General features: G+C 45.8%; 1 protein-coding gene across 1 annotated transcript in view; it reads right to left on the reverse strand.

Moving 5' to 3' along the window:
- Window positions 1–234: 234 nt before the first annotated feature.
- Window positions 235–25,017, reverse strand: part of SYP (synaptophysin) — a 29,486-nt gene continuing 4,703 nt past the window's right edge. Inside the window, exons 3-7 of the mRNA XM_069748244.1 lie at window positions 17,651–17,775; window positions 16,412–16,610; window positions 15,467–15,658; window positions 12,521–12,815; window positions 235–1,105 (exon numbers count right to left, since the gene is read on the reverse strand). Of these exons, the coding sequence (XP_069604345.1) occupies window positions 12,525–12,815; window positions 15,467–15,658; window positions 16,412–16,610; window positions 17,651–17,775 (807 nt within the window). The 3' untranslated portion in view covers window positions 235–1,105; window positions 12,521–12,524. The remainder of the gene's footprint in view (window positions 1,106–12,520; window positions 12,816–15,466; window positions 15,659–16,411; window positions 16,611–17,650; window positions 17,776–25,017) is intronic.

A 25,017-nucleotide genomic window follows, 5' to 3' on the forward strand; every position in this document is an offset into this window, starting at 1 on the left:
TCACAGCTGCGATGCAGACACCTTTCCATCATAGCTGCGATGCTCTGCCTGATTTAACAGCTTTCTATCACAGCTGCAATGCGGACACCTTTCCATCACAGCTGCGATGCTCTGCATGATTTGACACCTTTCTATCTTAGGCAGCATTAACTTTTGCAGTGTTTTGTACTTCGGGGATCAGCTCGGAATGGAACAGCTCTTTGCTCCGTACTATAAAACATACAGACATACACGTTGTTCCAGCCTGTCTTTATTTCCGGTCAGGATTACAACACGCAACTTTAGTGTCACAAACACAATATACAGCACAAAGGGTTACCAGGCATAGGCGATTTTGGGGTGGAGCAGATGTGCACATAAAGCGGGCGGTAATAATGGGCAGGAGAAAAAGAGGGGGATGTTCAGTACCCGGAGTGCACGCAGCAGGGATTATCCTCGGACCATCTTGGTTGCTTTGCTTTACTAATCCACACCGGAGCTGATGTCAGTAGACATGGCCGCCATCACCGTCCCGACCTACCTATACTACAAAGAGCGAATTGGCCTCTAAAGTGTTAAATTCTGCATCAATCCCATTATTGTGCCAGTAGGGCCTACGACGCTGTTGCAATGTGCAAACATCACAGATTGCTAAAAAGAAATCTAGAACTAATCCGGAAGCAGAAAAACGGATGCATATAGCCGAGAGGCCCCTGGAAATCTCATTCCCTGCCAGGAGGGTCAATGGGTAGGTCAAAATTTCAATTACAATACTGCAGGGGGAACAGTTAACAACATGATGCGGTGCAGCCCTTCCCGCCTGGCATGGAGAGAGATTGGCAGGGGAAGGGTTACAGCAATGCTCTGCACGGTTCTGGTAAAGAGGGGGGAAAAGGTTACACAGCAATGCTCTGCAGGAAGACAGTCTCTGGTAGAATGAGATGGGATTTTTCCTGTGTTTTGGTACAGATATAGATCATTAAATATATTTATATATTATATATTTTATAAACATCACGGACACGACATTCTCCCATTAATATTCACTCGGGCAGCCGGGCTGCATCACTGCACATCAGAATATCACAACCTGAAGCTTGAGCTCACTGATCGGCTACGGAGAAGCCTGCGGGATGGAAAGAAGGAAAAGGAAAACCGGGCAGGAGGAAAAATAATAAGAGGCAGAAAGTAATAGGGGAAAGCGACAATAAAAGGATAAATGAAAGAAGAGAAGAGAATCATTAAAGGCATTCAGAGCTGTAAAGATCCCCCCAACCGATCAGGAATAATCCAACATTAATCTGATATGATCAGAAACATCAATCTAAAAAATCATCCGATTCTATAAAAGGAGTTGTAATAGAATAATACAGTTTGCTCTTGTTCAGAAACAGCACCACTCTTGTTTAAAGGATGTCACTGGTATTGCAACTTCGCCCCAATCACTTGAATTAGGCAGAAATGCAATACTAGGTGCAGGCCAGGAACAGGAAGAGGTAGGGTGGGGGTGCAGACCCTTTTATTTATTTCTAATCTCGTTCAACCCCTTTATTTTTACATTGTCCTGACGGAGTGATGCTCAGCTGACTACAAAGCTGTTAATGTAGTACAGACGGGATTGGGAACCTGAATGCCAGCTATTGTGAAACTACAACTCCCAGCAAGCTCTCTGTTAGTAAGCACCTGTCAGTCACTGATTATTGTGTAAGACAACCCAGGAACTGGAAGAATGGAAGAAAATCCCTCAAACAAGAAGTGAAAGACTCTTAGCTGGCTTCAAAAATGGCTTACGAGCTGTGATACTTGCAAAAGGGGTTGCTACTAGGTACTAACCATGCAGGGTGCCAAAATGTTTGCACTGGCCCATTTTAATTTTTGTAATTTGTTTTTTTTTTTGCCTAAAATTCAATGGCAATTTGTCATCTTTAACTTTAGGACTTTTAGAGATCATTTTGTCTTCAACTTGCTTACCTGTTCACACTATCCGTCATTTTTCCCAGGGGTACCCAAACTTTTACATGCCACTATACTATACATGATATATGTTACATGTATAATATACATATATGTATGTTAGTTTTTCTAATTTAGTTTTTTAACAAAATGCAACAAAGTGAATGAGCACAAGAAATCCAAATCCCATCAATATTTGGTGACCGCCCTTTGCCTTCATCACTTCTTCTAGGTACTTGTACTTGCACTCAGTTTCTGAGGGATTTCAGCAGGAGGTTGTTCCAAACATCTTGGAGAACTGACCCCATATCTTCTGTGTATGAGGCTTGTGCAAATCCTTCTGTCTCATCATGTGATCCCAGACTGGATGATGTGAGATCAGGGATCTGTGGGGGCCGGATCATCACTTCCAGGACTCCTCGTTCTTATTTATGCTGGGGAAAGTTATTAATCACAATGGCTGGTGCAGCGTAACTACCTTGTTTCTTATTGCAGTGCCCAGTCTTGTTATGGGGTGTAACCTGAAATGAACTTCCAAAACCTCACCTTTAAAACTGGGTGAGAAACAGCCAAACTGCTATAAGCTTCCTACACATCTGTTTCAATGTTTCATCCTATATATGGAAATGATGATCATTATAACTAGTCTGGTATAACTGGCTACTCAGATACCTGACTACAATCCTACAAAACTCCTGACTTTGTGCAAGTGTACCTAGAAGAAGTGATGAAGGCAAAGGGTGGTCACCAAAATATTGATGTGATTTACATTTCTCCTTTGTGCATTGACTTTGCACATTATGTAAACACAGATATATGTAATATATAAAGCTGAATGTGTGTGTGTATGTCCGGGATTGGCATCTGCATCTGCACCATCGCAGCTACAGCCACAAAATTTTCCCCTATCTACATAATGGGGAAAAAAGTCAAAGGAAAAGTGTTGGAGGCGTCGCAGCTACAGAAACAAAATTTTGCACAGTCACATGTCTGGACCCCGAGAGCGTCATAGGCTATGTTGTGAGGCGAAATTTTAACCCCGCGGGTTCCGATTCACCAAACAATTTAGCCCCTATCTACATAATGGGGAAAAAGTGAAAGGAAAAGTGTAGAAGGCAAATTGACAGCTGCCAGATGTGAACAAGGGGGACTTAAAGAGTGAGAGCGATGGCGCCAAAGAGTATATACCATACGGATGCTAAGGTGGGGCCCCGACATGGGATACTCACCACACACGGGGATATGAACACACACAAAATGTGCCACACACTACCACGTGCTTGAACACATATATCACCCTCAGGACACATTTCACCACACATACACCAACCTCGCCACATAAAAGTCGAAACACAAAAGTCGCCGCTCAAAACTCGCCACATGCAAAACTAGGCTCACGCAAAACTCGCCACACGTGCAAAACTCACCTCATGGAAAACTCGCCACACGCAAAACTTGCACACGCGGAAAAATTGCCGCATGCACAAAAGTTGCAACACATGCAAAAGTTGCCTCACACAAAACTTGCACATACTCAAAACGCACCACACATAACTCGCCATGCGCAAAACTTGCTGCACACAACTTTTGCTACACTAACCTGTTACATGCAACTCGACACACAAAAAGTTGCTACACGCATGTCGCCACACAAAACTCATCTCACAAAAGTCGCTACATGCATGTCGCCACATGCAACTCAACACACACAACTTGACACATAAAACACACACAAGTCTAATATTATCCTTCAAAAATAAAAATCTGATTAATAAGCAGACGAACTACAAGAGCAAAAAATGTACCATATAGGAAATACGGCAGCTGTCAGTCACATGACCTGTCTATTATGTGTATGTGTGAGCTAATATATACTGCCATGGGGGAGGGCTTCCTGTTGGCTGGGGATTTATCAGCCTGCCAATTTAGCTTACAAATACTGAGGTAAAAATATGGAGCAAATAACGTGTGAACGCGGTCCAATACAGGAGGAGATGACATACAGGTACATACTATATACAGGGGAGATGACACAGGTATATACTATATACCAGAGGAGATGACTTACAAAGTTACATGTATATACTATATACAGGGGAGATGACACACAGGTATATACTATATACAGGAGGAGATGACACACAGGTACATACTATATACAGGAGGAGATGACACACGTATATACTATATACAGGAGGAGATGACACACACATATATACTATATACAGGGGAGATGACATACAGGTATATACTATATACAGGAGGAGATGACACACAGGTATATACTATATACAGGAGGAGATGACACACATATATACTATATACAAGGGAGATGACATACAGGTATATGCTATATATAGGAGGAGATGACACACGTATATACTATATACAGGAGAGATGACACACAGGTATATACTATATACAGGAGGAGATGACATACAGGTATATACTATATACAGGGGAGATGACACAGGTACATACTATATACAGGGGAGATGAACCACAGGTATATACTATATACAGGGGAGATGACATACAGGTATATACTATATACAGGAGGATATGACATACAGGTATATACTATATACAGGAGGAGATGACACATGGGTATATAGAGGAGATGACATACAGCAGGTATATACTATATACAGGGGAGATGACATACAGGTATATACTATATATAGGAGATGACATACAGGTATATAGTATATACAGAAAAGATGACATACAGGTATATACTATATACAGGAGGAGATGACATACAGGTATATAATATATACAGGAGGAGATGACACATAGGTATATACAGGAGGAGATGACATACAGCAGGTATATACTATTTACAGGGGAGATGACATACAGGTACAGTATATACTATATACAGGAGCTGACATACAGGTGTATACTATATATAAGGGAGATGACAAACATGTATATACTGAGGGGAAAATGAGAGGTGTGAGGTAAAAATGAAAAGGTGTGAGTGCAAAATGAGAGGAGTGAGGGAAAATAGTGGAGTGATCGGAAAATGACAGATGTGAGGTCGAAATGACAAGTGTTAGGGGGGAATGAGAGGAGTGAGGGGGGAAATAAGAGGAGTGAGGGGGAAAATGAGAGGTGTAAGGGAGAAAATCAGAGATGCGAGGGGGAAAATGAGAGGCGTGATGGGAAAATAAGAGAAGTGAGGCGCTATAACTAACCACAGATATTTACTATGCCCAGGCAACGCCGGGCTCTTCAGCTAGTATGTGTATATAAATATATAATATATATATATATATATATATATATTGTCTAAGGGTCACTTCCGTCTTTCTGTCTGTCCTTCTGTCTGTCACAGATATTCATTGGTTGCGGCCTCTGTCTGTCATGGAATCCAAGTCGCTGATTGGTCTCGCCAGCTGCCTGTCATGGCTGCCGAGACCAATCAGCGATGGCCACAGTCCGATTAGTCCCTCCCTACTCTCCTGCAGTCGGCACCCGCTCCATACTCCCCGCAGTCGCTGCTCACACAGGGTTAATGCCAGCGGTAACAGACCGCGTTATGCCGCGGGTAACTCACTCCGTTACCGCCACTATTAACCCTGTGTGACCAAGATTTACTATTGATGCTGCCTATGGAGCGTCAATAGTAAAAACATCTAATGTTAAAAAAAAAAAAAAATCATTATATACTCACCTTTCGCGACGCTCCGGTGACCGCTCCATGCAAGCGGCAGGTTCCAGTGGCAAGGATGGTATGGGAGAAGGACCGGCCATGATGTCACGGTCATGTGACTGAACTACAAGGGGTCCTCGGAAGGTGAGTATATGTTTATTTTTTAACCTGTGACATACGTGGCTGGGCAATATGGCTCTGTGTTGTATACTACGTCACTGTGCAATATACTACGTGGCTCTGTGCTGTATACTACGTCACTGGGCAATATATTACGTCGCTGGGCAATATTCTACGTGACTGGGCAATATACTACGTGGCTGGGCAACATACTACGTCACTGGGCAATATATTACGTCGCTGGGCAATATTCTACGTGACTGGGCAATATACCACGTGGACATGCATATTCTAGAATACCCGATGCGTTAGAATCGGGCCACCATCTAGTATGTATGTATACTACACACACATATATATATCTATATCTACTATATAAAGCTGTGTGTGTGTGTGTGTGTGTGTGTGTGTGTATATGCCCGGGATTGGCATCTGCACCGTCGCAGCTACAGCCACAAAATTTTGCACAGTCACACGTCTGGACCCCGAGAGCGTCATAGGCTATATTGTGAGGTGAAATTTTAACCCCGCGCGTTCCAATTCACCAAACAATTTTGCCCCTATCTACATAATGGGGAAAAAAGTGAAAGGAAAAGTGTTGGAAGCGTCGCAGCTACAGCTACAAAATTTTGCACAGTCACACGTCTGGACCCTGAGAGCGTCATAGGCTACGTTGTGAGGTGAAATATTAACCCCGCGCTTTCCAATTCACCAAACAATTTTGCCCTTATCTACATAATGGGGAAAAAAGTGAAAGGAAAAGTGTTGGAGGCGTTGCAGCTACAGAAACAAAATTTTGCACAGTCACACGTCTGGACCCTGAGAGCGTCATAGGATACGTTGTGAGGTGAAATTTTAACCCCGCGCGTTCCAATTCACCAAACAATTTTGCCCCCATCTACATAATGGGGAAAAAGTGAAAGGAAAAGTGTTGGAGGCGTCGCAGCTACAGCCACAAAATTTTGCACAGTCACACGTCTGGACCCCGAGAGCGTCATAGGCTATGTTGTGAGGCGAAATTTTAACCCCGCGCGTTCCAATTCACCAAACAATTTTGCCCCTATCTACATAATGGGGAAAAAAGTAAAAGGAAAAGTGTTGGAAGCGTCGCAGTTACTGTTGTGAATTCTGTGGCAGAGCTCCCTCCTGTGGTCACAAGTGGTACTTCGGCTGATTCTCTCTGGGAGCTTCCGTTTGTGGAGGAAACTGGTACTGCTGCTTCTGAGGGTGTACCTCCGTACCGTTAGTTCGGTACGGAGGGTCTTTTTGCCCCCTTTGCGTGGTTTTCTTTAGGGTTTTGTGTAGACCGCAAAGTTGTCTTTCCTATCCTCGTTCTGTCTAGAATATCGGGCCTCACTTTGCTGAATCTATTTCATCCCTGCGTTTGTCTTTTCATCTTACTCACAGTCATTATATGTGGGGGGCTGCCTTTTCCTTTGGGGTATTTCTCTGAGGCAAGGTAGGCTTATTTTTCTATCTTCAGGCTAGTTAGTTTCTCAGGCTGTGCCGAGTTGCATAGGGAGCGTTAGGCGCAATCCACGGCTGCCTCTAGTTGTGTTTGGAGAGGATCAGGGATTGCGGTCTGCAGAGTTCCCACGTCTCAGAGCTCGTTCTGTTATTTTGGGTTATTGTCAGATCACTGTGTGTGCTCTGACCTCCATGTCCATTGTGATACTGAATTGCCTTTCATAACAAGTTACAGCAACAAAATTTTGCACAGTCACACGTCTGGACCCCGAGAGCGTCATAGGCTATGTTGTGAGGTGAAATATTAACCCCGCGCTTTCCAATTCACCAAACAATTTTGCCCCTATCTACATAATGGGGAAAAAAGTGAAAGGAAAAGTGTTGGAGGCGTCGCAGCTACAGAAACAAAATTTTGCACAGTCACACGTCGGGATTCTGAGAGCGTCATAGGCTTCGTTGTGAGGTGAAATTTTAACCCCGCGCGTTCCAATTCACCAAACAATTTTGCCCCTATCTACATAATGGGGAAAAAGTGAAAGGAAAAGTGTTGGAAGCGTCGCAGCTACAGCAACAAAATTTTGCACAGTCACACGTCTGGACCCCGAGAGCGTCATAGGCTATGTTGTGAGGTGAAATTTTAACCCCGCGCTTTCCAATTCACCAAACAATTTTGCCCCTATCTACATAATGGGAAAAAATGAAAGGAAAAGTGTAGGAGGCAAATTGACAGCTGCCAGATGTGAACAAGGGGGACTTAAAGAATGAGAGCGATAGCGCCAAAGAGTATATACCGTACAGTTGCTAAGGTGGGGCCTCGATATGGGATACTCACCACACACGGGGATATGAACACACACAAAATGCGCCACACACTACCACGTGCTTGAACACATATTACCCTCAGTACACATTTCACCACAAATACACCAACCTCGCCACATAAAAGTCAAAACACAAAAGTCGCCACTCAAAACTCGCCATGCGCAGAACTCGCCACATGCAAAAACTAGGCTCCTGCAAAACTCGCCACAAGTGCAAAATTCTCCTCATGAAAAACTCGCCACACGCAAAACTTGCACACGCGGAAAAATTGCCACATGCACAAAAGTTGCAACACATGCAAAAGTTGCCTCACACAAAACTTGCACATACTCAAAAGGCACCACACATTATACTCGCAACGCGCAAAACTCGCCATGCGCAAAACTTGCTGCACACAACTTGCTACACTAACCTGTCACATGCAACTCGACACACAAAAAGTTGCTACACGCATATTGCTACACAAAACTCATCTCACAAAAGTCGCTACATGCATGTCGCCACACGCAACTCAACACCCACAACTTGACAAACGAAACTCGCCCTAAAACACACACAAGTCTGGTATTATCCTTCAAAAATAAAAATCTGATTAATAAGCAGACAAACTACAACAATTGCACCATATAGGAAATACGGCAGCTGTCAGTCACATGACCTGTCTATTATGTGTATGTGTGAGCTAATATATACTGCCAGGGGGAGGGCTTCCTGTTGGCTGGGGATTTATCAGGCTGCCAATTTAGCTTACAAATACTGAGGTAAAAATACTGAGCAAATAACGTGTGAACGAGGTCTAATACAGGAGGAGATGACATACAGGTATATACTATATACAGGAGGAGATGACATACAGGTATATGCTATATATAGAAGATGACATGCAGGTATATACTATATATAGGGGAGATGACACACAGCAGGTATATACTATATACAGGGGAGATGACATACAGGTATATACAGGAGATGACATACAGATGTATACTATATATAAGGGAGATGACAAACATGTACATACTGAGGTGATGAGGTGAAAATGAGAGGTGTGAGGTGAAAATGAAAAGGTGTGAGTGCAAAATGAGAGGAGTGAGGAAAAATAGTGGAGTGATCAGAAAATGACAGATGTGAGGTTGAAATGACAAGTGTTAGGGGGGAATGAGAGGAGTGAGGGAGAAAATGAGAGGTGTGAGGGAGAAAATGAGAGATGTGAGGGGGAAAATGAGAGGCGTGATGGGAAAATAAGAGAAGTGAGGTGCTATAACTAACCACAGATATTTACTATGCCCAGGCAACGCCGGGCTCTTCAGCTAGTATATATATATATATCTACTATATAAAGCTGAATGTGTGTGTGTGTGTGTGTGTATGTCCGGGATTGGCATCTGCACCGTCGCAGCTACAGCCACAAAATTTTGCACAGTCACACGTCTGGACCCCGAGAGCGTCATAGGCTATATTGTGAGGCGAAATTTTAACCCCGCGCGTTCCAATTCACCAAACAATTTTGCCCCTATCTACATAATGGGGAAAAAAGTGAAAGGAAAAGTGTTGGAAGCGTCGCAGCTACAGCAACAAAATTTTGCACAGTCACACGTCTGGACCCTGAGAGCGTCATAGGCTACGTTGTGAGGTGAAATTTTAACCCCGCGCTTTCCAATTCACCAAACAATTTTGCCCCTATCTACATAATGGGGAAAAAGTGAAATGAAAAGTGTTGGAGGCAAATTGACAGCTGCCAGATGTGAACAAGGGGGACTTAAAGAGTGAGAGCGATGGCGCCAAAGAGTATATACCGTACAGTTGCTAAGGTGGGGCCCCGACATGGGATACTCACCACACACGGGGATATGAACACACACACAAAATGCGCCACACACTACCACGTGCTTGAACACATATACCACCCTCAGCACACATTTCACCACACATACACCAACCTCGCCACATAAACGTCGAAACACAAAAGTCGCCGCTCAAAACTCACCACGCGCAAAACTCGCCACATGCAAAAAATAGGCTCACGCAAAACTCGCCACAAGTGCAAAACTCACCTCATGGAAAACTCGCTACATGCAAAACTTGCACATGCGGAAAAATTGCCACATGCACAAAATTTGCAACACGTGCAAAAGTTGCCTCACACAAAACTTGCACATACTCAAAAGGCACCAGACATAAAACTCACCACGCGCAAAACTCGCCATGCGCAAAACTTGCTGCACACAACTTGCTACACTAACCTGTCACATGCAACTCGACACACAAAAAGTTGCTACACGCATGTTGCCACACAAAACTCATCTCACAAAAGTCGCTACATGCATGTCGCCACACACAACTCAACACACACAACTTGACAAACGAAACTCGCCCTAAAACACACACAAGTCTGGTATTAGCCTTCAAAAATAAAAATCTGATTAATAAGCAGACAAACTACAAGAGCAACAAATGTACCATATAGGAAATACGGCAGCTGTCAGTCACATGACCTGTCTATTATGTGTATGTGTGAGCTAATATATACTGCCAGGGGAAGGGCTTCCTGTTGGCTGGGGATTTATCAGGCTGCCAATTTATCTTAGAAATACTGAGGTAAAAATACTGAGCAAATAACGTGTTAACGAGGTCTAATACAGGAGATCACACAGGTATATACTATATACAGGGGAGATGACACACAGATATATACTATATACAGGAGAGATGACACACAGGTATATACTACATAAAGGAGGAGATGACATACAGGTACATACTATATACAGGAGGAGATGACATACAGGTATATACTATATACAGGAGGAGATGACACACAGGTATATACTATATACAGGAGGAGATTACCTACAGGTATATACTATATACAGGAGGAGATGACATACAGGTATATGCTATATATAGAAGATGACATACAGGTATATACCATATACAGGAGGAGATGACACACAGATATATACTATATACAGGGGAGAGGACACACAGGTATATACTATATACAGGAGGAGATGACATACAGGTATATACTATATATAGAAAGAGATGACATAAAGGTATATACTATATATAGGAGGAGATGACATACAGGTATATACTATATATAGGAGGAGATGACATACAGGTATATACTATATACAGGGGAGATGACACACCAGGTATATACTATATACAGGGGAGATGACATACAGGTATATACTATATACAGGAGATGACATACAGGTGTATACTATATATAAGGGAGATGACAAACATGTATATACTGAGGTGAAAATGAGAGGTGTGAGGTGAAAATGAAAAGGTGTGAGTGCAAAATGAGAGGAGTGAGGGAAAATAGTGGAGTGATCGGAAAATGACAGATGTGAGGTCGAAATGACAAGTGTTAGGCGGGAATGAGAGGAGTGAGGGAGAAAATGAGAGATGTGAGGGGGAAAATTAAAGATGTGATTGGGAAAATGAGAGGCGTGATGGGAAAATAAGAGAAGTGACGTGCTATAACTAACCACAGATATTTACTATGCCCAGGCAACGCCGGGCTCTTCAGCTAGTATATATATATATATATATATATATATATATATATATATATATATATATATATATATATATATATAATTACACACACACACATTTATGGCACAGGCCCACACATTTATGGCACAGGCCCAGTTACCGCTACATTGCGGATACGTGGAAGCAGGATGGGAGTGGGATGTACTATAGTGGGGGGGGGGGGGGGGGGAGAAATCCCTTTTCCATAGTAATAAGTAATGACATGGCAATTTTGGGAGAGCGGATGGAAGACTGTGGTGGAAAGAAGATACATGGAGGGGGATGGGATTTGAGAAGAGAAAAGCAATGTGACATTTGAGTGGGAGAGAAGGAGAGAAATGCAGAAGGAGAAAAGGAGGAGGGGGCATGAGAAGAGAAACGGTGGGCTACAGAGATGTTGGTGGAGGGAAGACAAAGCGACCAGAAGGTGTGTACATGAGGCAGCAACACAAGGGGATGATTCATGGAGCAGACCAGGAGATGAGTCATAGACACTGATGGGGGGACGACATAGATGACAGGAGGAGGTAAGAGAGATTCATGCCCTGCAAAATGGGGAGGGGATCAGGCGTGCAGGAGGACAGGTGCAGGTTCCCCTTAAGAGATGATGGAAGAAATGGACTAGGAGAAAGTGTGGGGGCAAGAATAAAATAATGGACATGCTGGATTTCAATATGCCCAATCCTTTTGTTCTCACGGCCAGAGGTGATTGTCAGAAGCCTGTTCCCCCACCGCTGAACCGCGAGCGCACGTGTATGGGAGTGAGCAGAATGGCCGCACGGCGAGTTTGTGCTGCAGACGTTTTCCTGTGCAATCGGACCCTTAGCGCGGCTTTTAATTTAATATCTGTTTGCACCATGATCCCCCTTAGTCGGCCATTAGATTATGGGAAACATTCTGCAGACAATTTATTAACAGAAAAACTGGATGGGTGATGGATGCAGTTGTTCTTACCACCGAGACACTCACCAGCTCACATCTGGTTGGAGAAGGAGGTCGGCACCCCTTGCTGGCTATAGCCCCCTTGGCTGTACCCCTGTTGGTTATATTCGGGCTGTTGGCCGTAATAGTCGGGTTGATATCCTCCTTGTTGTCCGTAAGAGTCCTGCTGAGCGTAGCCCTGACCCTGCGCGTAGGTGTCTGGCGCCGGCTGTTTCTCCTGGGCGGGCGGTGGTTGCTTCATGAATGGAGCTGTCCAGCCCGTCTCTTTGAATACGAACCAGAGGTTTCCAAGCCAGATTAGGCAGTTCAGGAATCCAAAGGCCTGGAAAAGAGGCAATGAAATAAAAAAATACCTGGGTGCCATCATTAAACAACCTCACATCTACTATATAATTGTCTAAGGGTCACTTCCGTCTTTCTGTCTGTCCTTCTGTCTGTCTGTCACAGATATTCATTGGTCGCGGCCTCTGTCTGTCATGGAAATCCAAGTCGCTGATTGGTAGCGGGACCGCTAAGTCATCTGGATAATTTCGCAATGCATCCTGGGAACAGAAGATGGCGGCAGCCACGCGCGTATCGCCGGAGCTTCGCTGGATCCCAGGGGTGAGTATATAACTTTTTTATTTTAATTATTTTTTTGCTGTATACTACATGGGCTGTGTTAGATACAGCGTGGCTGTGTTCAATACTGCGTGGGCTCTGCTATATATTACGTGGCCACTGTTATATACTGCGTGGGCAGTGTTATATACTACGTGGCTGCTATATACTGCGTGGGCAGTGTTATATACAACGTGGCTGCTATATACTGCGTGGGCTGTGCTATATATTACGTGGCTGATATATACTGCAAGGGCTGTGCTATATATTACCTGGCCACTGTTATATACTGCGTGGGCTGTGTTATATAGTACGTGGCTGCTATATACCGCGTGGGCTGTGCTATATATTACTTGGCCAGTGTTATATACTGCGTGGCCTGTGTTATATACTTCATCACCTGTGTTATATACTGCGTGGCTGCTAGATACTGCGTGGGCTGTGGTATATAGTACGTGGCTGTGTTATATACTGCATGGCCACTGTTATATATTGCGTGGCCTGTATTAACGCATCAGGTATTCTACAATATGTATGTATATAGCAGCCACATAGTATATAGCACAGGCCACGTAGTATTTGTCTGCTATACACTACATGGCTCCTATATACTACGTGGCCTGTGCTATATACTATGTGGCTGCTATATACATATATAAATACATATTCTAGAATACCTGATGCGTTAGAATCTGGCCACCATCTAGTATTGTTAATATTCATCTGTCATTTAAGGCGTTGGTCTGGAAAAAAAAACATATTTGCTTCACTCATTCTCCGCAGAGTCTCCGTGGCTACTCTCGGTGTCTATTGTTGTCAGACGTCATGATGTCAGCGCTACAGACAATAACAGACAATGAGGGCAGCAGTGGAGACTCCGCACTGGACCCAAGGAGGGGGAGTAAAGCACTACTTTTTTTATTTTTCTTAAGCAAACTGCAGCCAGGAAACAGGGACATCTTTTTAATACTTTTCTTTGTTTTCTTATAAATACAATATTCATTAATTTTGACATTTGAGAATACATAAAGTTCTAGCAGCAATTTGGATTATCTGGGAGATCAGCGCCGCAAAATAAAACACTAATGGGAAAGTTATCAAGATCGTCATTTTCTGGGCCCGTCTTGATCCAAAGCCCACTGGTGTGTAAAATAAAAACAATCTGATAGCAGGTTTATCCTATGCAATCTGACAGCAGAATGGTGTAGGAGCAGAGACCTTGATTCCAGCGATGTGTCACTCACTGGGTGCAGCAGTTGTGATACAATCACAGTTTTCTCTGCTGAAGATCTAGCAGAGCTCGGAATGTGGAGCTGTGTACATTGTATATTGTCAGAAAACTGCCAGTCAGTGGTGGGCATGTGGTTGGACCAGGAGGCACGAGACACCTAGTCCTGTACTGATAATCTCCTGCTGATAAAACATTGATTTTATTGAAGCACAGTAAGTGACACATCCCTGGAATCAGGGTTTCTGCCCCTGCATCATGCTCCTCTCAGATTACATAGCAAAAACCTACTGACGGATTACAGTTATAGGGGTTGTGCACAACTTACATATTGATGACATATCTTAGAAATATTCAAAATCAGATTGGTGGGGGTCTGATACCTGACACCCCCAAAGTTCTGCTACCGCAGCTCATTTCCCATTCACTTCACCATGAACGGAGCTTCAGCACCCGGGAGCGGCCACTACGCGCCGAGGGAGCTCATCAATACAAACACAAAGTAATGGACACCTCTTAATAAGTCAGGCACCTCTTTGGGTTCTCCATGTGACACGGCCCGAAACTCACATGATGAGCCGATGTAGATTTAATTTTCTGCCAATTTCTGGTGTAAATTATTGGAAATTTACACATCAGCAAACAAGGATAAAACCACAAAGTCACTAAATTGTTTACACCAAACTTCTGCCACAAAAATACCTGGTGTTAAATCTTTCAAGAATCCCCTCCCCCAATCTGTCGGCATTATATTAGAGGGGTTATATGATTATGTATTTTTCTATGAGCCAATAATCCTTTCTAATAGGATTACCTCCTGGTAAAAAGAAGATCACCAAATGTGTATTTGCCCAAAGGAATAGCAATATTTGCATTGTTATATGCAGGGTACAGAAATGCTGGAGGCAATCGCCACCAAACCATCCGCTCTAAGAAGACCCTGAGCCCCCCATGGAAAACCTGTAAGAGATCACTGGGGCATGCTTATGGGGCAGGGAAGGCATTTAGTCCCAATCAGTCATGGAAAAAAAATATGAATGGGCCCTAAAGAGGCTATAGCTATGTAATTAACAGAGCGGCCACTAGAGGGCGCCCCCATTACTAGTGATGGGTCAGGCGTTAGTCTGGATATAACATATACTCACCACAGAGGTATTGAGCCCGGACATAACAGGATCCCTCACTTCTTGACATCTGTTTTCTGGATTCTCGCATGCGGGGATCTGATCTTTGATCAACTCTGGGTCAGTCGCCAGCTTTATATCAGACAATCCCTTGGCCCATGCACTTGAACTTACCAGCCACAGAAAGGCAAAGACGGCCGTCACTATACAGTCCTGGGAAGAAGAAAGGGCAGAAAGTGAAATGGGGGTGTAAAACCCAAAAGTGCAAGAGTAAACCACTGCCCTGCTAAAAAAAAAGGTGTGGACACTGCAGCAAGGCTGGGTATCCCCCCTGGCGGTGCCATAGTGGTTCTGCATGGAGGCCAGCCGCGTCATATCTGAATTGATACAGATCAGCTGAACCTTTCAGACCAGACACAAATGATTTGACAAATTTACTTTTACTCAGTAAAAGAAATTGGGACCATACACATGGAAATATTGTGCCATACGGACAAATGCAGTATTAAAAAAAGACGAGTCACTGGGTCAAAAATGGCCTGTTTATGATATAAATTAATTCCCACTGCTCCCCTGAGTATTATGTTTTTTGTTTTGTTAAAATCCACCTAATGGTTCTCGAGATATGAGCCTTTTTATTTAGTGATCATTTTTTGGTCTTTACTAAGAGGGCGTGACTGATTGGGTAAAAACAGATCATCATAAAGACACGCCCCTGAGGAGTCTCTGAGCCACGCCTTAGAGGATCGCACTAACTAAAAACCTCCATATCTCTGAAACCGTATGGTGGATTTAAAAAAAAAAAGAAAATGTTCAGGGGAGCCACGGGAATAGAATAAGAGCAAAAACTGGACGTTTTGAGCCGGTGACAGGTCCTACAATGCAAGATATGGCCAGACTACTACTAGATGTAATAAGTTGCCCATCGGTTCCACAAGTGTTTGCAGGTGCACGTGGGTGACTTACGATCATGGGGCCCTTGTTGTTCTCACGGTATTTGTTCTGGAGGAATATGTAAGTGACCAGAGCGCCAAGAGAGTAAAGGAAAGCGAACACTGCGATGGTGACAAAAAACTCAGCAGAGGAGGAATAATCCCCGACCAGGAACACCTTGGTTGTAGCACCGCCCTGGCATGTTGGAGCTTCAAAGTATTCCTGGTGCAGCCTACAGGAGAGAGAGCGGGTGATGTGGAGCAGATCGGGGGCACACAAAGGCCCAATAAAAGGGTACTTTTAATAGACAGTATATTCACATAGTGCAGTAATATCAAGCTCATTTACAGATTTTTTAAAAAAGTTTTAAGCTCTCTAAATGCAGTGGGTTTTTGTGCAAAATTATATCTGGTGCAACTGTTGAATTTTTTTCTCTATAATCTTTTAGGGGGAGCGGGAAAAAAAACGTAGTTGAGTTTTTAAGCGAAGAATTACAGCTTTTCTGTACTTAAATAAATCAATAAATAAAAACCGCTGGTTGAAATCTGCTCAAAAAATGTATCAGATAAATAGGAAAAAAAAGTATAAAAAATGCAACAAAAAAAAACAACACAATAAGATAAGATTTTTATTGCATATTATGGTGGGGACAACTGCAGAAAATATGCAGATAAAAAGCAACAGGAAAAAAACAGTGATCACAGCCTGAAAGAATTAACACGCTGAGCTTGGGAAAAAAAATACAAACTCTAGAAATTTTTTCTGCATTAAAAAAAAAATGCACAAACTACTAAGTGTGAACAAGCCCTCATAGAAATCAAGACAAAGTCTAAAAGTTGAAACAGTATTACATGCCATTTCTTTGAAGCAGATCCCGATGGAAAATGGTCAAAACTGGGCTCTGTCCAATCAAATGGCTGCACGAAATTTTTCAGAAAAAAAAAAAAATCCTTAAAAAAAAAGGAGCGCTACCTGAAGAGGTTTCCGCCTGAAAATGCATGAGATATATGACCTAGGGGGCTGAGATTTAATAGTATAGGCATTGCCTTGCAGAGCCACCAGTGCACAGCGCCACACCTGCACTTGGGTTGCGTCTGGTATTGCAGTGAATAGAGACCAAGCTGCAATACCAGATATCACCTGTACACATGGGTGGCGCTGTTTTTGAAATCTTACCCTTGTCGCAAAAAGGACTGCAAGTACCATATAAAGAAACGGCTATTTCCGCAGTTGCCTGTAATATTTGCTGCGAGTGAACTACAGGACACTCACTTAAAGGGATATTCAAAGTCCACTTTTATATTCCGCTTGCTCTCGGTCTTGTTGACGCAGTCGATGCTCAGGGTGAATTGTCCGGAGTAACTTCCACACGTCGCGAAGGCAAAGATCGAAAATAGCTGTAACGAAAAAACGGAGACGGTGAGGACTGGAGGACGCAACAACAAGGACAATCGTGCAATGAGGATAAAGAAGAAGTACAAAATCTAAAAAATGTCTGCTTCTTAAAACAGTGCCCCTTCTGTTCAAAGGTTGTGTGTGGAATTACATCGGAGATCCACTGAAGCTGATAGTTGCAGTACCGCACCCAACCTACAGACGGTTGTGGCGCTGTTTCAGGAAGAAAGCACTTTTTTTTTTTTTCAAAATCTTGGACAAAAGTGACTATTCTTCAGCTAAGACCCCTCAGTAGAAAGAGGGGCTTTACTCAGAATGGGCCGATTTGCTGCGTCCTCAATTTTAGCCGGTCCCTAAATATTATTCATCAGTGGTCAACACCGATCGACTAGATCCAAACATGAAGGCCAAATAAATGCAGGTTATTGAGGGGTCCGACCAGAAGGCCAACGATCAGGTGGTAGAGGGAGTCGCTCCACATGGGTGGGCCGCTGTATCGGGAACATATCAGACCACAGTCATAGGGCACAAGACGCCATCATGAAATCGCTATTTATGCCGTTCTCCAATAGAATATTCCATACGGCTCCGCAGCAGAGGGATCTGAATGAGGAGCGGAGCCGAAAACGACCAAACTTGTGTGCCCTCTGCTCGCCCTCTGCACCTAGATGGGGCCGTATAGAACCCGCTAATAACGTGCGGAGGGGTAAAGAGCGGCAAACACAAAGCAAGACGGAAATTCACCTGACCTCAATCAAGATCATTAGGAAATGGATAGGTAAAGAGCTATGGCAAAACCGACAGCATGGGGGCATGATGGGTCGCACAGTATGGTGGGCAGCATGGTGTGTCTGGGCAGCACAATTTGGAGGGCAGCATGGTTTCTCAGCCGGTGGCACAGTTTGGGGAGCAATATAGTGTCTCAGTGGGTGGGATATTTTGATGGGCAGGATGAGGTCACAGTGGATGGCACAGGTTTATGAACATCATGGTTCCTCAGTGGGTGGCATGGTTTGGTGGGCAGCATAATGTTTCAATGGGTGGCTTGGTTTGGTGGACAGTATAGTGTCACAGTGGGTGGCAGTTTGGTGGGCAGCATGTTGCATCTAGGTGGCATAGTTTGGTGAGCACAATGATGTGCCAGTTGGTGGCATAATTTGATGGCAGCATGGTGTCTCACTGGGCAGCATAGTTTGGTGTGCAGCATGGCATATCAGTGGGTCACAGTTTGGTAGGCAGTAACATATCTCAGTAGGTGGCATAGTTTGGTAGGCAGCATGGGTATCTCAGTGGATGCCATAGTTTAGTGGGCAGCATTATGTCTCCGTGTGTAGCAGTTCGAAGGGAAGCATGGTGTGTCAGTGGGTGGCATAGTTTGTTGGGTAGCATGGTGTCTTGGTGGGCGGCATGGTGTGTCAATGGGTGGCATAGTTTGATGGATAGCATGGTGTCTCAGGGGGTGGCCTAGTTTGGTGGCCAGCATGGTGTATCAGTGGCTCGCACATATTGGCGGATAGCATGATGTCTCAGTGGGTGGCATAGTTTGGTGGGCAGCAAGGTTTGGTAGGCAGCAAGGTTTGGTGGGCAGCAAGATGTCTCAGTGGGAAGCAGTTTGATGGACAGCATGGTGTGTCCGTGGGTGGCATAGTTTGGTGGGCAACCAGGTTTGGTGGGCAGCAAGGTGCCTCAGAGGATGGCATAGTGTGTTGCAAAGCATGGTGTCTCAATGGGTAGCAGTTTCATGGGCAGTATGGTGTCCCAGTGATGTATTGTTTGGTGGGCAATATAGTGTCTCAGTGGGTGGCATAGTTTGATGGACAGCAAGGTTTGGTGGACAGTATGGTATCTCAGTGGGTGGCACAGCTTGGCGGGCAGCATGGTGTCTCAAAGGGTGGCATAGTTTGGTGCGCTGCATGGTGTCTTAGTGGGTGGCACAATTTGGTAGGGAGCATAGTGCCAGTGGGTGGCACAGTTTAGTAGGTAGCCTCATGTTTCAGTGGATTGCATGGTTTGGTGGGCAGCATGGTGTATGAGTGTGTGGCATAGTTTGGTGGGCAGCATGGTGTATGAGTGTGTGGCATAGTTTGGTGGGCAGCATGGTGTATGAGTGTGTGGCATAGTTTGGTGGGCAGCATGGTGTATCAGTGGGAGGCAGTTTGGTGGGCAGCATGGTGTATCAGTGGGTGGCATAATTTGCTGGGCAGCATGGTGTATCAGTGGGTGGCATAATTTGGTATGCATATAAACCTATAAAAACACACTAAGTTATGGAGCAAGCGAATGTCAATAGATCCAGTAACCATCAAAATATTTGTTTGACCAAAAATCCACAACAGAGCGGTAGAGGTATCAAAGCCAATAAGACAATTTTTATTTAAAGTATCTGTGGATTTTTCCACAAAGACCATTGAGCATATACTGGTGTGATGGTGTAGTTAGGATGCCTGGATTTTTCTGTGCTCTTTACCAGCATTGTTTTAACACCTTTCATGCTGGTTTCTTTTTGTTGTTTCTCTCCCATCCATTGTTTTTTGTCCATGTATATTTATTACAATCTTGTGTATTTGATACTTTAAATAAAAATTGTCTTATTGGCTTTGATACCTCTACCGCTCTGTTGTGGTTTTTTGGTCAAACAAATATTTTGATGGTTACTGGATCTATTGACATTCGCTTGCTCCATAACTTAGTGTGTTTTTATAGGTTTATATGTTTTTGGCTTAGAGTTACGCCCTCTGCTGGACGAGAGGGCACCTTTGTTTAGGTGTTTTTGGTTAATAATTTGGTATGCAGCCTGGTGTATGAGTGGGTGGCAGTTTGGTGGGCAGCATGGTGTATCAGTGGGTGGCATAATTTGGTGGGCAGCATGGTATATGAAGGGGTGGCATAATTTGGTGGGTGGCACAATTTGGTGGGCAGCATGGTGTATCAGTGGGTTGCATAATTTGGTGGGCAGCATGGTGTATGAGTGGGTGGCATAATTTGGTGGGCAGCATGGTATATGAAGGGGTGGCATAATTTGGTGGGTGGCACAATTTGGTGGGCAGCATGGTGTATCAGTGGGTTGCATAATTTGGTGGGCAGCATGGTGTATGAGTGGGTGGCATCATTTGGTGGGCAGCATGGTGTATGAAGGGGTGGCATAATATGCTGGGCAGCATGGTGTATGAGTGGGTGGCATAATTTGGTGAGTGGCATAATTTGGTGGGCAGCATGGTGTATCAGTGGGTAGCATAATATGATGGGCAGCATGGTGCATCAGTGGGTGGCATAGTATGGTGGGCAGCAGGGTGCATCAGTGGGTGGCATAATTTGGTGGGCAGCATGGTGTATCAGTGGGTGGCATAGTTTGTTGGCCAGCATGGTGTATAGTGGGTGGCATAATTTGGTGGGCAGCATCGTGTATAGTGGGTGGCATAATTTGGTGGGCAGCATGGTGTATAGTGGGTGGCATAATTTGGTGGGCAGCATGGTGTATAGTGGGTGGCATAATTTGGTGGGCAGCATGGTGTATAGTGGGTGGCATAATTTGGTGGGCAGCATGGTGTATAAGTGGGTGGCATAATTTGGTAGGCAGCCTGGTGTAAAAGTGGGTGGCAGTTTGGTGGGCAGCATGGTGTATCAGTGGGTGGTATAGTTTCATGGGCAGTATGGTGCATCAGTGGGTGGCATAATATGATGGGCAGCATGGTGCATCAGTGGGTGGCATAGTATGGTGGGCAGCATGGTGCATCAGTGGGTGGCATAATTTGGTGGGCAGCATGGTGTATCAGTGGGTGGCATAGTTTGTTGGGCAGCATGGTGTATCAGTGGGTGGCATAATTTGGTGGGCAGCATGGCGTATCAGGGGGTGGCATAATTTGGTGGGCAGCATGGTGTATGAAGGGGTGGCATAATATGGTGGGCAGCATGGTGTATGAGTGGGTGGCATAATTTGGTGAGTGGCATAATTTGGTGGGCAGCATGGTATATCAGTGGGTGGCATAATTTGGTGGGCAGCATGGTGTATCGGTGGGTGGCATAATTTGGTGGGCAGCATGGTGTATAGTGGGTGGCATAATTTGGTGGGCAGCATGGTGTATAGTGGGTGGCATAATTTGGTGGGCAGCATGGTGTATAGTGGGTGGCATAATTTGGTAGGCAGCCTGGTGTACGAGTGGGTGGCATAATTTGGTGGGCAGCATGGTGTATCAGTGGGTGGCATAGTTTGTTGGGCAGCATGGTGTATCAGTGAGTGGCATAATTTGGTGGGCAGCATGGAGTATCGGTGGGTGGCATAATATGGTGGGCAGCATGGTGTATAGTGGGTGGCATAATTTGGTGGGCAGCATGGTGTATAGTGGGTGGTATAGTTTCATGGGCAGTATGGTGCATCAGTGGGTGGCATAATATGATGGGCAGCATGGTGCATCAGTGGGTGGCATAGTATGGTGGGCAGCATGGTGCATCAGTGGGTGGCATAATTTGGTGGGCAGCATGGTGTATCAGTGGGTGGCATAGTTTGTTGGCCAGCATGGTGTATCAGTGAGTGGCATAATTTGGTGGGCAGCATGGAGTATCGGTGGGTGGCATACTATGGTGGGCAGCATGGTGTATAGTGGGTGGTATAGTTTCATGGGCAGTATGGTGCATCAGTGGGTGGCATAAAATGATGGGCAGCATGGTGCATCAGTGGGTGGCATAGTATGGTGGGCAGCATGGTGCATCAGTGGGTGGCATAATTTGGTGGGCAGCATGGTGTATCAGTGGGTGGCATAGTTTGTTGGCCAGCATGGTGTATCAGTGGGTGGCATAATTTGGTGGGCAGCATGGTGTATCAGTGGGTGGCATAATTTGGTGGGCAGCATGGTGTATGAGTGGGTGGCATAATTTGGTGGGCAGCATGGTGTATCAGTGGGTGGCATAGTATAGTGGGCAGCATGGAGTATCGGTGGGTGGCATAATATGGTGGGCAGCATGGTGTATCAGTGGGTGGTATAGTTTCATGGGCAGTATGGTGCATCAGTGCGTGGCATAGTTTGGTGGGCAGCATGGTGCATCAGTGGGTGGCATAATATGATGGGCAGCATGGTGTATCAGTGGGTGGTATAGTTTCATGGGCAGTATGGTGCATCAGTGCGTGGCATAGTATGGTGGGCAGCATGGTGCATCAGTGGGTGGCATAGTATGGTGGGCAGCATGGTGTATGAGTGGGTGGCATAATTTGGTGGGCAGCATGGTGTATCAGTGGGTGGCATAGTATAGTGGGCAGCATGGAGTATCGGTGGGTGGCATAATATGGTGGGCAGCATGGTGTATCAGTGGGTGGTATAGTTTCATGGGCAGTATGGTGCATCAGTGCGTGGCATAGTTTGGTGGGCAGCATGGTGCATCAGTGGGTGGCATAATATGATGGGCAGCATGGTGTATCAGTGGGTGGTATAGTTTCATGGGCAGTATGGTGCATCAGTGCGTGGCATAGTATGGTGGGCAGCATGGTGCATCAGTGGGTGGCATAGTATGGTGGGCAGCATGGTGCATCAGTGGGTGGCATAGTATGGTGGGCAGCATGGAGTATCAGTGGGTGGCATAGTATGATGGGCAGCATGGATTATCAGTGGGGTGGCATAGTTTAATGGGCAGTATGGCATGGCAGTGGGCACTACAAATGCTGGATAATAAAATTCAGAAATTATAACTAATAGAGAAACATACGAGGCGATGTATGTAGATTTGTTATCGGGAAGAAAATATGTCTTGTTCTTCTCCTGCCAAACATTGAGATGATAGGAAGTGGGTGGCACATACGATTTCTTGAGGAGCTCTCACAGTTGGCAGGTGATGCCAACAATCCCATCTTGTGCCGATTTCTCTGCTGCAATCTGTAGCCAAGAAACATCCCAGTACCCAAAACTGTTTGATCGGCATATGTGGGGTTAAAACTCTGATAATGCACTTGTGCCGTGTGGCCCTTCACCCCCTAGCACAGAGGAGCATGCAGGAGGGGGCAGGTGGCGGTGCACAGCGGGCAGACGGGGCTGGATTTATGCTGCCGATAATCCTCAGAAGGATTGTGACCTCCCGCATCTCCGCAGAGACTGATGAGTATTTATAGAGCATCGGCCATAGCAAAAAGAAAAGAGGATTACAGTGTAACCTGGGGTGTGAGAATGCACAAGTGCCAACGCTGCCGGCCTGAGCCGAGGCACGACACGGGCGGAGGGCACGACACGGACGGGAGGGCCCAAGACACGGACGGGAGGGCCCAAGACACGGACGGCAGGGCCCAAGACACGGACGGCAGGGCCCAAGACACGGACGGCAGGGCCCAAGACACGGACGGCAGGGCCCAAGACACGGACGGCAGGGCCCAAGACACGGACGGCAGGGCCCAAGACACGGACGGCAGGGCCCAAGACACGGACGGCAGGGCCCAAGGCACGGACGGCAGGGCCCAAGACACGGACGGCAGGGCCCAAGACACGGACGGCAGGGCCCAAGACACGGACGGCAGGGCCCAAGACACGGACGGCAGGGCCCAAGACACGGACGGCAGGGCCCAAGACACGGACGGCAGGGCCCAAGACACGGACGGCAGGGCCCAAGACACGGACGGCAGGGCCCAAGACACGGACGGCAGGGCCCAAGGCACGGACGGCAGGGCCCAAGGCACGGACGGCAGGGCCCAAGGCACGGACGGCAGGGCCCAAGACACGGACGGCAGGGCCCAAGACACGGACGGCAGGGCCCAAGACACGGACAAGAGGGCCCAAGACACGGACAAGAGGGCCCAAGACACGGACAAGAGGGCCCAAGACACGGACAAGAGGGCCCAAGACACGGACAGGAGGGCCCAAGACATGGACATGGACAAGTAGGGCCGAAGACACAGACGGGGGGCATGACATGGACAGGAGGGCCCAAGACACGGACAGGAGGGCCCAAGACACGGACAAGAGGGCCCAAGACACGGACAAGAGGGCCCAAGACACGGACAAGAGGGCCCAAGACACGGACAAGAGGGCCCAAGACACGGACAAGAGGGCCCAAGACACGGACAAGAGGGCCCAAGACACGGACAAGAGGGCCCAAGACACGGACAAGAGGGCCCAAGACACGGACAGGAGGGCCCAAGACACGGACATGGACAAGTAGGGCCGAAGACACAGACGGGGGGCATGACATGGACAGGAGGGCCCAAGACATGGACAGGAGGGCCCAAGACATGGATGGGGGGAGCCCCAAGACATGGATGGGGGTGGGTC

The sequence above is a fragment of the Ranitomeya imitator genome, chromosome 2 (genome assembly GCF_032444005.1).
Source record: "Ranitomeya imitator isolate aRanImi1 chromosome 2, aRanImi1.pri, whole genome shotgun sequence".
Lineage (NCBI taxonomy): Eukaryota > Metazoa > Chordata > Amphibia > Anura > Dendrobatidae > Ranitomeya > Ranitomeya imitator.